Genomic DNA, 17,369 nt, shown 5'->3' with positions numbered 1-17,369 from the left:
ACTGCTCGCACGAACGGGACAATCTCTATTGCTATCACTACTTCATGCAAGTAGTCAGCTAGGCGCAAGTTAATCGCTCACACGCACGAATCTAAAACTATAACCTTTACTGGACACCAACGTACACGGGCTAGGGTGATAAGCACAACCACCTGTGGAGCACCCCACTTATCAGCCATCAAAATACCCTGAATGCCTTGAAAGCACCATCAAACCAGGGATATGCTATATCGCCATGAAGCCTGCAGCACTCAGTAGACCATCATTTCTTAGCCACCTGATCAATCTCTCTGAATCACACTCAATTTCAACACAGCGATAATCCAAACATAAAGTACTCATTATAATAATAACTCAAGTATTTTAATGGTAGCTTGAAAAATATTTCAAACATAAAGTACTCATATTTGTTATATCAGAAGATCGGGTCCACTATTTCACTTTCCAATTTGTTTTCTAGCTTTTGTCGAGCTAACAAAAACAGTGTGTTATTGTCAGATAGCACTTCATAAAGAATATTTTCCTCTGCTCTGATTCCATCCCAACCCAGCGTTTCCTGTACGTCTAGTTGCTTGTAATGGTTCAATCAATCCCTTGTTGCTGCTACCAAGTGCCTCTCCCTGCATAAAACACATGAAAGATCACACAGATGCTATTCTGTTAATCCCTATCATCTGTCCAACAGTAATGCTATTCTGTTAAAACAAAAGGGGAAGATGTCCTCAAATGTATACCTCTTTCCAGCCCATGCTTTCTAGAATTCTTCTGGCATAACTGCCTGCTCCAAATGATGTGTTCAAGGATTCAGCCATTGCTTCCGCTCCACCAGCTGATGTGGAAGTGGATGGACCAGAATCAGGAGAATCAAATATGTTCTTTTGTCCTGGACCAACACCAATCCCATTATGCAATGCTCGCCTCTCTGCAGCTCTATCTCTATATACATGGCCTCTGGTCTAAGTTTACCAAATGGCAGTAAAAAAAAAAAAACAAAAAAACAAAAAACAAAAAATTAAACATGAGTAACAATTGAAACATTCAATACTCTGCAAAAATCAAAAGTAAGAATGTGCAAATCACAAACTTCACTAAGATCCAACCCACTTTGTGTTGGATTTAAGCAAGTCCTAAGAAGCAGAATTCATTAACCATCTTGATAGAGCTCTCCAATTTAGGAATAGAATGCTTTTATTAGATGAGGTCTCTGATCCCTGCATACAATCCTACTGGAATACTGGGAATTTTAAAACTTCTACAACTTTATTTAAAAGATGTATATTGGTTAGAGGTAGTTCATAATGCATAGATATATTGCATAATTGCATAAATGTACATGAATGAACACTAGTTAGTTTTGCAACATCCCTATTAAGTACTATGCTCCCCAAACAGAAAATGTTCATTTAATATACAGTAAGGCATGAAATAATCAGGAAAAGTACCAATTTTGCCTAGAACCTGTGTGGTTCTTGAGACACTGATAAGTGATACTACATGAATGCCAATAACAATGAATTGGAACTACTAGAGATCTCATTTAGAAAGACAGAACAAAAGACTACTAACATACTCCCTTCTAAATAGTAATAACACTATCATCCAGAAGAAAATAATCATATTCAACTTCAAGAAGCTTAATATGGACAATCAACCTTTTCAAATACACTAATCTGGTCACATGACAAAGAGAAATCCTTCTGACTAACAAGCCCTCTGGATTCATATCCCTGACCAGATGTAGTATCTGCCTCGACTAACCCATACATTAACATTTGAGGAAAGCCCCAGTCTTTTGTTGGGTTTGAGGAATCATAAGTAGATACAGAAGCCAGGTATTGTGAGCTGGGATTCCGCAGCCTATACACCTTGCCTGTATAAGGGGAAGACTTTAGCAGCTACTCCTTATTATATAATAATAGAGACAAGAGAGCAAAATATCAGAGCTAGAAATAATTTATAGAGAGCCATGGATACATTTGAATTTGGTAAATGACCTGTGGCTGCATAGAGAATGGGTATTTAGCAGGAATCCCCAAATCAATTTGGTTGCACCCTGTTACATTTCTTTTAATGTTTCTAGATGCATACAATTTTAACTTCGTTATATTTAAAAGCAGTTAATCATTGATAAGCAAGGGAACATAAATCAAGGACAGTCCTGTAAAGAACCCAAAATAAAAGAGGCTTAAAGTGCATAGAATAGAATTTTATAATAGGAACCAGATACTATAAACCAATGGTTTTTCGACAGGCATGGATTCTTTGTATTAATGCCATAGGAATTATGAGGGGACATAATGGACCTTTCAGCAAATACCTGACTGGTATATCTTTAAAGACAGTTAAAGTGCACACAATGGAAAATGAAATCAGGACAATGGCAAACCTGATTTAACTCGTACCAGATCAAGATGAGCTTCACATACTGGAGCAGTTCTCAGAAGACTGCCACTGGAAGGCATTGACGGATGCAGCTTAGCAGAGCTTTTTACTAATCGTCCAACAAGTCTGGTCACCTTATGTTTTTTCTCTTTCCTGCTCCCTTTTACCAGTGACCAATCCCACAAATTGATCGCTTGAATATTAGATAATGAATCTTCATCTGGTCGTGTAACTTGACCATACTGAGCTTGCCAGTGTTCTTCCTCTAAAGAAGTACCTATTTTATAAAAGAAAATTCCCCATGTGCAAGTAAGAGTACAAAATTGTTATGAAAGTAAAGAGAGAGTTTCTTAATGTGCTGTTGTATATTGTCTCAAACTGTCTTATAGAAAAGAGAATACAAAGCCCTATAAATAGGTGCTAGAAGACTACGAATAGGAAACAAGTTTCCATATGCCTTACCTTAGTTACCTAAGACTGCCTAATCTATAGAAATTCCAAATAGTATATCTATATTCCATAACAAAAATCATCAGCAAGTTAAGGTGCATATGCAATTTTAAACTCTTCAATATCACTAATTTCTTTTTTATCAAAAGTTTGGCATAAATCTCATTTTCATTGGGGAAGTGGAAGTTTTGACAAGAAATACACAGTAGTATAGCAATAGGAAGTTTAAATAAGCTCATATATGCTTCAGAAATTCATCTTTTTCCAAATCTAAATTACCAGGAAAATCAGGGAAACAAAGAGATAGTTGAGTAGTTGACTAAGGAATAGAACTCCTAGGACCCTCCCTCAAATTGCAGAATGAGCAGGATAGTCCATAAACTTAACAAATGTATTCTCACATATATACTTGAAAGTAGATAAAGGGAGAATTACACTTATGACAAATGCAAATTTAGGATCAAAATAAGGGCAGTGATAAACAAAAGAATCAAACATCAAAATTAAGAGAAGCAATGCAATTGGAAAAAGCTATACGTTGATAAGAAAAGCGACAAAACTCATATGTTATTAAGTGATTGACTTGAGAGATTTATGTACAAACCTTCATCCAACAAATTTTCATTTGAACAAGATGAAACTAAATGGTCATCTGGGATCCATTCACCTTCCTCAAGTTCATATATATCATCATTCCCTGCACCTTGACAACATTCATTAAGCTCCTAATAAACAATACTTCATAGTTCTCCCAGATAGTGAAGTTGCATTGTACAAACCAGTTGCTGATACATTTGAGCCATCTAAGTCATTACTTTCCACATGCATTGAATGATTGGGATAATTTGATAGATAAAGATCAATCAGAGTATCTTCAAGCCTAACATTAAGATGCATCATGCCTGTCGGTTAGGCTAGAAAATAAGCTACACATACCAAATTCAAGGGAATGATAGCATTTAAGAACATACCATTCCGAAGGTGGTGGATTTCCTGGCAGCTCATTGCCAACTCCGCCTGTATGGTATGCTTATACAAGAAGAAATTAAAAAAGACTAATAACATTCAATTAAAGCCATTGCATTAAGGACCAAGAACAAGTTAACACAAGGTTTCAGAAATCAGAAGTTGTGGTGCTGAAAGCCTCAAAGTAGTACTGTTATTTGAAAACAGTCCATGGCCAACAAATTTATGAAGGAACGAGATAAACATTTAGTTGCACAGAAATGAGTTCAGCAACAAGAGTAACACAAGAAAGATAACAAATAAGAATTAGAATGTGGATGTCATGAAGCCATGAAAGGCATAAAGTACCAAAGAAGTGATGGCAGGAGCTGATGCTCTACTCTATGCTGCAAATTTAACAATGAGGCACAGTAGAGAACATCTTGTCTCCAAGCAACATCAGTAAAGTCGATTTACAAAGTGCCATATCACCTTAATGATTCACGACATTCACTTATTGAGGTCATTCAGAACCAAGCCCATTATTTCAGGCTCAAATTTACTAGAACGAAAATTTCTCTTGGAATATTTTAATAACAAATTATTAGCAATAGTAACTTTGTGCTATGTAATTTACTATAGTGAAACAACATTTCTCCTAACTTGCAAACCGAATTTCTCTTCTTATAACCGAGCATTGTTTCATTGCCTAGTCTGATAAAAGTGAAGAGGTCAGCTTGCTCACCCTCAGAATTTCCATTAGAAATAGTTCCTGCTGTTTTAGAATAGAATTCACCTACTGAAGCAAACTCCTCTTCCACGTGAATATTGACATACTCACACTGCTCATCTTGGATGGCATTACAATTCCTCTGTGACTCATCACCCTGGTCATATATCATATATGGAGGTTATAAATTTAGAATTGACTAAAACAATATAAATGTCAATACAATAACATCAGGAAAATAACTGATAGAGTAGATTAAAAGGTCTAATTGCTAATACTACCTGATCAGACTCTAGCAAAACATAGTTCCCGTTTTCAAATTTGTAATAAAGGCCATCTCTACTACTGTAATACCATCCCGCTTGAGGATCATGGTAAAACCCAGTGCTGCACCAATGGAGAATGGGATACTTCATTTTAAATTTTTGGAACATAGACAATCAGAAACAAACTACTACCTGCAAGGTTCTATTTTTAGCAAAAGCTAAATTGTCTTCGAGAAAATATAGGAGTGGTTTAAAAATTAACTGAGACCGCTGAGTTCAGAATAATCCAGATATTTGATATCAATCAAGTAATTATGCAACATATGAAAACCCGAATTCAACAAAGAAAAAATAAATAAATAAAGTAATTGCAAATTAGCGCGCCCTAATTTGGAAAGGATTTGACAAAATTTATCCCAAACTCTTTAAGATTTAAGAGTAGCGAACGGACTTGGAGTGATAGTAGAGCTGAGTATTTACATCCCACACAAAGCTGTCATTGGTTTGGTGTGCCTCTTGCGACACCGATTCTCGACTATTTCTGCCATTCTCGTCCTGCTCTGGTTTTTTCTTGTATCCGCTCATCATGTGTGGTATTTTTAAGATTGGTCACGAATTATATCTCTAAAATAATTTTTTTTGTAACTACAGAAATGGGTAGCTATTATAATACTTATAATTTTAAGTGGTAAAATATTATAATAAGATAAATTACTCTAAGTTATTTATAAAAATGATTATTAATTGATTGGATAAAAATGATTATTAATTGATTGGATTAGTGAGGTGCAATGAAGTATTTGCTAAATGACTGTTAACTGATTGAGTTAGTGAGTTTGATTAGTTGATAGTATTAACTGATTGTAAATATAATAAATGTTAGCTGATTGGGGTAAAAAGTGTTTGGTAAATTAATTGTTAGTTGATTACATACACAATGACTTTCTCAAAAAACTTATTGAAAATGTTACTTTGAGTAGTGTTTTTTTTTTTTTTGAATTTTAGCATTTTGGAGCAATAAGTTGTTACAAAAAGATGTTAAAGGACATTAGCTTGATTATATCTATGTGTTGGAAACTGTGGGAAGCTAGGAACGAAGAAATCTGGAACCATAATATTCTCACTGCTTCTTTCATCTGCCAATCAACATCAAATTATTACAATGAATGGTCTAGTGTCAATAATAACTCTCCATATGCTACTGCCAGGTCTTCAGAGTACACTGAAGTTTGGTCCAGACCACCTTCCGACATCCTTAAACTCAACGTTGATGCAGCTCTGGACATTGTTAGCAGAAAAATGGGGTTTGGATTTGTCCTTCGTGACTCATCAGGTTCGTTGGTTGCTGCTAAACGCCTTCCAAAGTTCTGCGTCTACAACCCAAGAGAAGTCGAGGCTATGGGAGTTCGTGAAGCCTTGAAGTGGATTAAGAGCGTCAATGTTGAGAATCTGCAGCGGGAAAGTGATTGCTTACAGGTTATCAATGACTTATCTCAACAACAATCTTTCCATTCCTCTTTTGATTTAATACATTAGATACCTAGCTTCAAGTTCTAGAAACAAAAAGCATAAGTTAAATTCTAGCTCCGTCCCACACAAAGCTGGCTCCGAATTAATGTCAAATTAATGACATTAGATACCTAACTCAACCGAATTTCTGGCTCCGTCCCTGTACGGAGTAATAAATACTAGTATAGAAATACATGTAACATTTTCCTAATTACATTATTATAATATTAGGTTAAAGTTATAATAATTAAGATAATTCTAATGTGGTGCAAGACTTCCATACATGCTTCTATTAATTAAGGTAAGAAGTATGATTAGGGAAGAGATTCAGTTACCATATTAATGACATATGGTTATTATATAAAGAGCTCTCTAGTCCTCTCACTCAACTATTCATTCTATATACACCATCTAAAGAGTATTGAGAAAGTGAGAGAAATGTATACTGTTACTCTGCTGCAGCAGTCCGATGATGACTACTCAACCATCATCAATCGAAAGCTATGGTGGGAGGTTAGTACTTAGTACTTAATTAAGATCCTTTCACGTATTTTGTACCTACGATCAATTTATTTGCTTACAATACAAGTACAACTAGTATTTTTTGTATGTATTCTTATACAAGACAAAAAAAAAAAATAATAAAATAAAAAATCTCATTTACGGAGACGGTGGCGCGCTATGGGCGGGGAGCTATCAGCCAAGACTGGAGATGGCTGTACGGATTTTTATATTTTGATAAAAATCTAAATGCCTATTTTAGTCCTGTGCAACGTATCAATTTTTTTTTTAAGAATCCATTTTAACTACACATACTTTAGACGGCTTGCATGGAACTTTGGCTGACGACAATACCATAACAGGAAAATCATAGTTTATGGGAGTACATTTAATTTCATTATTAAAACGAGATACATTAATGCTTATAAACTGAAAAGAAAAGCAACCTTACCTTAGACAAACTATATATAATATGTATATAAGACATGCATATATGTTATTTAATGGTATATATATATATATATATATTATATGCATTATTATCTGCCAAATAAGGACAACGACATACAGTGAGATGGAAATTTAGTTTGTATTAGCTTAGTTAATGATGAAAGTGTCCATCTTGGCAAGCTCGAAGTTCTTGTGCTTCCTCTTGATAAAAATATCAGCCTCAGTCTCAATGTCAAATGATTTGTGTTGATGGAGTTGTTTGTGGTCATTGTTGTTGATTTCAGTGGTTTTCTGGAACTCAACAAAGTGGACTTTCTTGTGATGAGGCTCAGGAACATGATGATTACCAGGATAAAATACACTAGGAGGAGGAGGAGTCTGATTCCTACTACTACTGATCCCATACCCATAGCCGCCACGGCCTGCAGCTATCTGAGCATCAGGGTACTGCAGCTGTCTTCCACCGCCAACAACAACAGGTGTCCTCTCTGTTCCTGTTCTCATATGACCACCACGAGTAACGTACTCCTCGTTCCAACTGGGATCATCCATCAGGGAGGGATAGTGTGCACTTGTGCGCATTATTATTTGATATATATATTTTGATAATATATGTATGTGTTGTGTTATATTTGATATATAATTTCTTAAGCAGTTTATATACCAATAACTTTACCTTATTATTATTCCCAGAAGATAACAATGCAAGTTGTTCCTGAATTGAATCTGATACCCTCTCTTTAGTCTCATCAAACACTACGTACACTGGATGGATGGGCCGGGTATACATTCCATATTTCCATTTACCATTAAATTAAAGAAGAAGAACATATACCATTTGATAGATGTCATAATAATAATAATAATAATAATGTCAATGCATGTCTTTCTCCGGAGAACTTTTAGCTGTGCTGCATTAGCAAGGTGTGGATCGGAAGTTACGTTGCATATAGACACGTGCAGATAGAATTAATTTCTTTAGTCTTTAGGATGAAATATATGCTTTTGAGTTACATCAATATTTAGCCTTTATAGTAATATAAAATTTGGTTCAGAGGTTCGTGAGTAATTTTGAAAGTACCTGATAAAAGAACATTTGAAAATAAAGAGAGACCAATATTGAGATTACAATTTGACGAAATAATAAAAGGAGGAAAACATAAAAGTCCACTAAAAAGTCGTTTAGGATAAAATTGAGAAAAACTACTATACTGAGAACCATTTCGAGTATTAACTCTTTAAATTATATTGACAACAAAATTTTACCACACAATTGTAACTTGATTTTCCCAATTAACTCGACACGAGAAACTATGTTCTCTGCCGATTGTATGGACTGATTTTCTTCCCCTCTATCTTCTATCTATTTCTTATGTACTTGATTCGGAAGCTAATTAATGAATCATCCGGTTTGTTTAAAAAAAAAAAAAAAAAAAAATCTGGTCTTCGATCATCTAACCGATCTACAAAACTAACTTGTTTTACAAATCTGGGTTGTTGGGTGACATGATAGAATAATAATTTAATCAATTCCTTAAAAAATGGATAAAAATTAAACTAGCGAACCTGTGGGGAAGAAGAGAAAATAGAGCCTTGAAAAGAAAGCCGGTACATTCGGAGTTTAAATACAACGACCTCAATATATATTTATATAGGAGAATTAATTTCACTTTTGGTCCCACGACTTTTGAGTTCTTATTATTTTTGGTGCACAATTTTAAATTTTTTCAATTTTGGTGCCTAACTTTGTTATTTTTATCAGTTTTAGTCCTTCCAGCCAAATCGACGGTAAAATATTTCCAGATTTTATATTTTAGCGGCAAAATCGTCATCCCATGGAAAGATCTTCAATATTTAAACAAAAGAAAAATCATATTAAGAGGAAAAGAAGAGTTTGTCAATGGTCAAAACTATAAATCCTATAGATCTGTTTGGTTTCTACCCGTCTTCCCCATTATTCTCATCATCAAACACCTATAGATATGATTTTACAGTGATTTTTTTAGATATTGAAAATGTTTCCTTGGGATGACGATTTTACCCCTAACAATATAAAATTCAGCAAAATTTCGCTGTCAATTTGGCCAAAAGGACCAAAACTGATAAAAATAACAAAATTAGACACCAAAATTAAAAATTTTTAAAGTTGTGCACCAAAAGTGATAGAAAATCAAAAGTCGTGGGACCAAAAGTGAAATTAATTCTTATATAGGATATAGACTAAAAAACAAAAATCATAACTGCTGGTTGAGATAATCGTCTAGTTCGGTTTTTTCAGCGCCTGCCAAATATCCTGAAACACTTGAAACAACATCACTCAACCAGGAAGCACTACTACGATCTTTTTGTTCAAGCATGCTTCGTCGCTCTTCTGGCATAATCATGCCAAGTTGTTTCTTTACCAAAAAAGCCTTCACAGCTCCAACTCCTTCATCTACAACCTCCTTCGGAGGTACCACAATAGGATTTTGGTCAATCTTAAGCACTATAAGATTGTCGAGCCGGGCAAATGTAACAGGCAGTTCATAGATTTGGTTGTTGCTGAGATCAAGTTCTTTGAGATTGATCAAGTCGCCAATAGTGTCCGGGAGGTGGGTGAAGTCATTGAAATTACTGCTTAGGTTCAGGATCTCAAGATTTGTCAATTTCCCAATGGAAAGTGGAATTCCATGGAGCTCGTTAAAATGCACATCTAAAATGGACAAGGACTTCATCTCGCCAATAGAAGTGGGAAGCGACCAGAGCTTGTTAAATGGAAGAGAAAGTCTTCTAAGGTTCACCAGTTCACACCCCATTTTCATTGGCAAGTATGAGAGTTTGTTGAAGCTTACATTCAACTCTACCAGTGATCTGGAAACAGTTCATTAACGTAACGGAGATTTATTAGTAAAGTAAAGAGAGACGACCAAGAATTAAAGAAGCTCGATCTGATCTATTGTTAGTACTTAAGTTTACCTGCAGTGACAGATGCTATCAGGCAGTCTCGTAAGCTTGTTACTAGAGATATCTAGTATTTTCAAATTAAACAGAAGTCCAATAGAGTTTGGAAGCGACTCCAAAACATTACAAGAAAGATAAAGTTCCAGAAGGTTCTTCAAACCTGAAATCGAATTAGGAATTGCCTTTTTCCATCCAAAAATTGAAGCAAGTCAAATGTCAGAAGTATAAGAATACACAAAGAAGTCTGTGCAAATGCAATTGAATTGAATTGTTAAAACTTCAAACAGACAGAATAGCTGTCCGTTGTTAAAATTTTTTGTACCTTATGCTATAAAAATTGTACTACATAATTTTTTAGACAATAATATCCGTACCGTTATAACTTCTGTTATCTTTTCCTATTATTATTACCATGCACATGCATACACATTATTTTTTTCTTACCTCATTCAATGGTAAATTTAAATTCATTTAAATTTTAATTAAATATTACCATATTTATATTTAGTACTATAACTCTTACCTCAATAATATTAATATGAATTATACGATTATATATATATATATATATATATATATATATATATGGGAGGATTCAAGTAAAAACCTATCCTTAGGTAGGAACCTAGGAACCCACATCTAACCCATTCAAAAATTGAAAATCAATGATCAAGATCAAGTTACAATTTAATTAGCAAATTAATCATAATTAATTACAAGGGATAATGATGTCATTTTATTCATCATCCACCTAAAAGGAAATATTTAATCATGATATTTTTCTTGATTTTAGGTGGCCAACTAAAGAAGGATTTTTTATGAGTTTGGATTTAATGAGGTTGCTCGGTGCTCACTGCGCGCGCACAAGAAACCCTCTCACTTTGAGAGATAACTGTGACCAGTTAAGCTACCCATGCGGGTAAGTCTTCTTATATTAATTATATCAATTGTTGCATTATTTCACCGTAACATTACATATATATTGGTGTGCACTTGAATTTGCTGTGTGTGCCATAATGTGCAAAAATACTGAAAGGATGAATTCACGAAAATCAGATTGATGTTAAAGACTATGTGGTGCACTTGGGTTAAACTGTGTGTGCCATAACGTATATAATGAGTGTGTGGATGAAAAGACATGTAACAAGTTGGTGTGCACTTGGATTGATAGAATAGGGTGTGCACTTCGGTTGAACTGTGTGCACTTGCGTTACATTGTGTGTGCCATAATTTACAAAATTAGTTTGTGTATGAAAAGATATTAAACATTTTGGTGTGCACCAAGATTGTGTTGTGTGTGCACTCAGATAGAACTGTGTGTGTACTTGGTTAACGAGTTTGTGCCATGTTATTTAAAAAAAAATTGATATACGAAATACCGTGTGCACTTAGATTAACGAATGTGTGCATGCACAAGTATACTAAAATACCATTGTTTGTCTAAAATATAACTTAATCGGCGAAAAAAAATCATTAAAAATAATTAAATATAATTCATTGATTAAATAAAATAAAAGGATTAGATTAGTTCCTAGGAACCTACCTAAAGATGTGTTCCTATATATATATATATATATATATATATATATATATATATATATATATATATTAAAACACTATTATTTTTTAAAACAATTATTATAACTAAGATTTTAATATGTAATATTAATATTGGGCATATATTTTTTGCGCATCACGCATATAAAATACTAGTATTTCTTTTACGAGACAATATCATAAATCCTATATGAGACAAACTCAACAAATCTCCACCTTAGCGAATATGTTCTTTATGAGAAAATAGTTATCTCACATATACACATTGATCGGAAAAATGATGCTTATCCCAACTGGTCAGCCACATGCACCATGCACCATCTAGCATTCCCCCGTGCATGCTCACAAACTACTACATCCCAAGCTGTGTGTCCTCAACTGTCGACCTGCCATACCGGCCACAACTCATACTCATCCCAACTAGCCAGTCACATGCACCGTCTAGCGTTCCCTCACTGATACGGTGCATGCTTACGAACTGCTTCATCGCAACTCATGCTAGGTCCTCACCCCACCCAACACCCGTGCTGCCCATCGCTATAACACCCCTCACATGTTCATCTAGAATTTGAAAACACCCAACAAGTCCAATCAATATTTGATCTTATCACTAATAACTGCTAGAATATCACATTCAACTCTGATATTCTCCTGGTATCTAATCCCGTTGCTGAGATGCTCAGTGGACTCCTTAACCTTGATAGGAAGATAACTTATTCAATAATTTGTGCATAAGGATAAGGAACTTTGGATGAACTAATGCGAATGGGTGTAAGCTTCGCTGCTCGGAAACACCCAGTGTTGACCACACTGAGAGACAGGAAAGCGCAGGTAACGCTAGTTGGCGAAGTGGCGTTAAACATCCCTAGCAGTACAAAAAGAGGGATCGTGATGATATCTTTACGTTTGTACCGTTCCCATGGAGTAGATCCCGCATCCAACTAAGTCTTTGACCAGGGAACGGGAGAATTCCCACTCAGGCCAGATCTGGGTCATCAGCTTGTACCACGTTAGCATCCTTCTTGCTCCCTCAACTTTGGATAGTATCTTTTCATGTGTTAATCTCTTTAAACTTGTACCATTGAATTTTTTTTGCTATTTATGAACTTAGACCTAGAATTTCTCTTCCTAGAATTATCCTTCCCTTGCTTCCTTCTACTACGATCTTGACTCCTCTTATCATACAAACTGTCACAAAAAAAAAAAAAAAAGCCATTTTTTTGCTTCCTTCCACGATCTTGACTCATCTTAACATACAAAGAGCCCTCTCATGCATTATGTCTCCGGTGATTATGAGCTAGCAGGGCTGCAGAGATCTCATTGAATTTAATCGTGACTTTCCCGTACGTAAGAATAGTAACCAAATGTTCAAAGAAAAGAAATAGTAAACATAGCAAGATCATCGTATTGTCTTCATCTTCAAGATCTAAGATTATCTGGTTGAAGACATTAATATGATGCACCAAATATGAACTTCTTGCACAAGCCCATAGCATAAAGCCTTTGCTTTATATACAGTTTGTTCGTTAGAATTTTTTTACATGAACTGAGAATCTAATTCATCCCAAATTTCTTTTGGAGTTTCTAGGGTCATAACGTGATAAACAACTTCATCTTCGAGGTATAACCGAATAGTTCATGTCGCGTGTTTCTTCAAATCCTCCTAATCAGCCTCTTCCAGATTAGAGGACTTTTCTACCTTCAAGGTTTTTAGAAGACTTATTGTGCCAACAAATCCTTAACCCTAGACTATCATACCCTGGAATTTATTGTACCATCAAAACTTTGATACCTCTAATTTCACACTTGAACGAGCTATCTCAATCTGACTCTGATACCAATTTGTTGAGATTAACAAAAACATAAAACAATAATAATGTCAGAAAGTAAAGAATACATGATTTACATGGTTCGACAATGTGCTTACATCCACGAAAGTGAAATTATTTTTTTCGTAATTGTTGGACGGAGAATAGTAAAGGCCAAGTTGGGGAATTGTTACGCGAAGGTCGATAAAAGGTAAAGGCCAAGTCCAACACCCAACGTCTTGAAAATATGATGGCGGTCTATAAGGAAATAAAGTTGCGCCTTCGCTACTAACTATAGCTTTTAGTGTAAGTGGTAAACGCTTCATCCTAACAAGGTATCAGAGTCAGGTCATAGGTGGCGGAGGGATTTTGACGAAAATAGTAAGCACTTGATCCTAACAAGTTATTTTAAAATTACGAATTCACCATTAGGTATACAAAAATCCACCACACAGTGTTCAGAAATGCACCGATGCACCACACTGTCCAAAAATACACCAATGCACCACACCTAATGATGCATCCCTCAACACACACACGTATGTGTGTTGACCAAATGTATAGATCATTCCTTTTCAATCTAAGAAATAAAATAGTTTTATTTATTTTCAATTTAAACTTTTATTTTTTTAATAGTTACCTAACTTTTAATTAGATAGGTCAAACAAGATTAAATTAGGAAAATTATATCATAGACCAATGTCCACTTTGCATTGTAAATTCAGTTAACATATTATGTATTTGCAATTAAAATTATGTGCCTCCACATAATAGACACACACTTTTATTTTTTTTTAAAACGCCACACACTTTATTAACTGAACACATAACTTATGAACCAGGGTCCATAATACATGGTGGGTCTGGTCCATGTAGTATAGCAAGTGCCTAAATTAAATATGGACTCCACAAAGAGTCTGTTTGGAAAGCAGAGGAAAATGACTTCTTGAAAAATATTTTTTGGAAAATGAGTCATTTTCCAAAAAACGATTTCTTTTTCGGTGTTTGGCTACACAACAAAAAACTGTCATTGTGTGTTTGGTTCGTTTTCCAGAAAATGAGTAGATTTTCAAAAGCATAATCCAATCTTCTCAATCAACAATTGTAATATTATCTCTAATTAATTCAGTGCATAAACTTAAAAAATAAAGATCAGAACCTATCTACCATTACCAAAATGTGCAGTCAAGATCACCTCAACAAGAACCGGTTTCCGCATCGAGGACCAGAAACCCCCGGGTTCCGCATCGGGGACCAGAAACCCCCGGGTCCGCATCGGGGACCAGAAACCCCCGGGTCCGCATCGGGGACCAGAAACCCCCGGTTCCGCATCGGGGACCAGAAACCCCCGGTTCCGCATCGGGGACCAGAAACCCCCGGTTCCGCATCGGGGACCAGAAACCCGGTTCCGCATCGGGGACCAGAAACCCGATTCCGCATCGGGGACCAGAAACCCGGTTCCGCATCGGGCGAAAACCAGTGAGGATGGCCGGAAAACAATGGAGCGTAGGAGAAGCTATGAACGGAAGAAGAGTGGAAAATGACTTCCCTCAAAAAAAAAAAGAAAAAAAAAGAAAGTCATTTTCCAAGAAATGGAGTGTATTTTCCATTGACCAAAAAATTATTTTCCGTTGACTTTAAATTTCCTTCACTTACCAAACACCAGAAACTCGGAAAATGATTTCTTGAGTTTCGAAACACACCTTAGTTTCGAAACACACCTTAACACTCAAGTAGAAAACATACGTTACTTTTAATCTACAAAAAATCTATAGCATCTTCTTGTAACCTTAGCTATGCTCCTGTGCAAAGGAGCCAAGGAAGTAAATCAAATTAAGAATTAATAAACAAAAGGTTTTTCTTTCTTTCTTCTCCTACCCTTTGCGGCTTTGCTGACTCTTTTTTCTTGGCCACCTCTCCTTTTCCTTATCTTTCTTTCTATAGTAAGGTCATTTTATAGTGATCATGGTTAAAATTTTCTTCTTTCAAATGTCTAAGGGATCCATCCAAATTATCAATGCGACTATGCCTAGCTAATTTTCATATTTTAAAAATGATTTAAGAATAAGATTCTTATCTACAATTGAAAAATAACTTAGCTTTATGCTAGAGCAGATATCGGATAGCGGCTTGAGAAATTAAAATAAAGTTAGCTAGCTACTTAGGGCTGGCTTACCTTAAGGTCGTTGTTGGACAAATTAAGCACAAGCAAGGAGCAAATTCTCCCGAATGCTTCAGGCAGCAAGTTCAATTGCCTGCCAGATAAATCAACTCTTTCAACCCCTTTCTCCAGCGTTTCTTTGAAAATTGCTACTATTTCCTCATTCACCACCTCCTCCTCTTTCACCCCCCCAGTATTCATATGATCCTCCTTTCCCTCAAGAGCTGCTGCCACATCACCGCCAGCCACAGCCACATCGTAAATCTTCCCCAGCCTCCGCTCTGCCTCTTTCAACAATACCACATACGCCTGATGCATCTCGTCCAACTCAATCACCGCTTTATACAACTCCCTTTGCTTCTCCGCCTCTTTCCTCATCCCTTCGTCGTCCTTTTCCACAGGCCGCGGCGATGGCACGATCATCTCATCCAATTGCTTGGATAGAAAAGCGTCAATTTCCGCCAGCTTGGCCTTAGCAGTATCCACCGTCTCGTGATCAGGACGGTTGCCGAGAGCTTTGAGCAGAGATCGGGTCTGCGCCACGTCCACTATGGCCAGCCGCATGGCAACTACGACGTTGGGATCTGTGAGATGAGGCATGCGGTCAGTGATCTCAAAATGAGGATTCTGCGGCTGCCGGGTCCGTGCCGTTGGTCGTTCCATGTCGTCGGCAGAGGCGGGGGTGACGCTTAAGGACCCAAAGCTGGGGAGTTTGGACATCACATAGGAAAGAATAGGAAAGTTGCTAGGGTCTGGATCCATTTCATCGGTTTTGATGAGAAAGAAAGACACTGAGACACACCACTCTCCTCGTTGAAGAAAACTTTCCTCAACCCTCTTCATTCTTCATTGCGCAGTCCGTCCTCCCCCCTACTACAACTATCAATGTTCTTCTCTCTCTATCTCTGGAATGGCAGCTTTCTTTTCGTTCTCCCACCACTAAATTATTCGTTGCGGTTACAATGTGCCCCTTTGAATTGACTTAATTGGCCTTAGCTTTTCCGTTGAATGTTTCAATTGGGTCACCAACTCCCGTGATTCGGGCACGGGCGTCGGGCGGGTAACCTCCTCCAAAAACCTCATTTTTCCAGACGATTAGATTAGATTTGCATTTTGATTTTCTTATCACTTTGACGCTTTCCTATGCCAAACTACACTTTTCCACCCTGAAATATATGAGACGCATTTTCTATTTTTTCTTTCAACGCGATTAGGGTTAAAGGTCTCTTCCTCTAGAGGATGCTACCTGGGAGGAATTCCACGATTTATGCTCAGCGTGCAATTTCTTAAAGTTGAAGGGTTCCAGACGTCGTCGTTTGGCATTGCAATCGTTTACTGTTACTCTCTTTTTCTTCTTTTTTTTTTTTTTTTTTTTTGGTTGCTTCCTGTTGCCTGATTAGAGCTGTATATCCCATCGTTATTTTCCTTGTTTGTAGGAGTTTGTTAAGGGTCAATCTATATAGGCTCCCTTTCTCTTTTCTGCAAATCTCAGTCCCTTCCTCATCTATAACTATAATTCTGCTTGAGTCATTAGAGCATCACATTATAATGGTACATCAGTTTGGTTGTTGGATTCCTATATATTGTCCACGAATAGCTAACAATTTCGCCCAATGGCGTTCAATATGCTTCTTGGGTTCGCTTTTAAATGACAAACTACAACAGGATGT

The 17,369-nt window shown here is 36.3% G+C and overlaps 2 protein-coding genes across 6 annotated transcripts; both read right to left on the bottom strand.

The window, feature by feature from the left end:
- Nucleotides 1-346: 346 nt before the first annotated feature.
- LOC109149635 lies at nucleotides 347-5,380 on the bottom strand. 5 transcript variants are annotated; one of them, XM_019297515.1, is made up of 10 exons: nucleotides 5,225-5,380; nucleotides 4,789-4,894; nucleotides 4,523-4,664; nucleotides 3,804-3,861; nucleotides 3,612-3,712; nucleotides 3,437-3,535; nucleotides 2,387-2,659; nucleotides 1,653-1,870; nucleotides 735-956; nucleotides 347-620 (listed from the first exon to the last, which is right to left on the bottom strand). In XM_019297515.1, exons 1-10 carry the CDS (start codon nucleotides 5,359-5,361, stop codon nucleotides 507-509), a joined length of 1,470 nt encoding a protein of 489 aa, XP_019153060.1. In that variant the 5' UTR covers nucleotides 5,362-5,380; the 3' UTR covers nucleotides 347-506. The 5 variants fall into 5 exon arrangements, with proteins under 5 accessions (XP_019153060.1, XP_019153061.1, XP_019153062.1 ...); XM_019297516.1 differs by having other exon boundaries at nucleotides 383-620; nucleotides 3,437-3,529; XM_019297517.1 differs by having other exon boundaries at nucleotides 383-620; nucleotides 3,804-3,849.
- A 4,074-nt stretch (nucleotides 5,381-9,454) lies between these two features.
- Nucleotides 9,455-17,332, bottom strand: LOC109149710 (plant intracellular Ras-group-related LRR protein 9-like). Its single transcript, XM_019297645.1, has 3 exons — nucleotides 15,715-17,332; nucleotides 10,189-10,355; nucleotides 9,455-10,083 (listed from the first exon to the last, which is right to left on the bottom strand). The coding sequence occupies exons 1-3, from the start codon at nucleotides 16,540-16,542 to the stop codon at nucleotides 9,468-9,470; spliced, it is 1,611 nt and encodes a 536-aa protein (XP_019153190.1). The 5' UTR covers nucleotides 16,543-17,332; the 3' UTR covers nucleotides 9,455-9,467.
- Nucleotides 17,333-17,369: the final 37 nt, after the last annotated feature.

The sequence above is a fragment of the Ipomoea nil genome, unplaced genomic scaffold (assembly GCF_001879475.1).
Source record: "Ipomoea nil cultivar Tokyo-kokei standard unplaced genomic scaffold, Asagao_1.1 scaffold2159, whole genome shotgun sequence".
Lineage (NCBI taxonomy): Eukaryota > Viridiplantae > Streptophyta > Magnoliopsida > Solanales > Convolvulaceae > Ipomoea > Ipomoea nil.
This window is presented reverse-complemented; position numbering and strand designations above follow the sequence as displayed.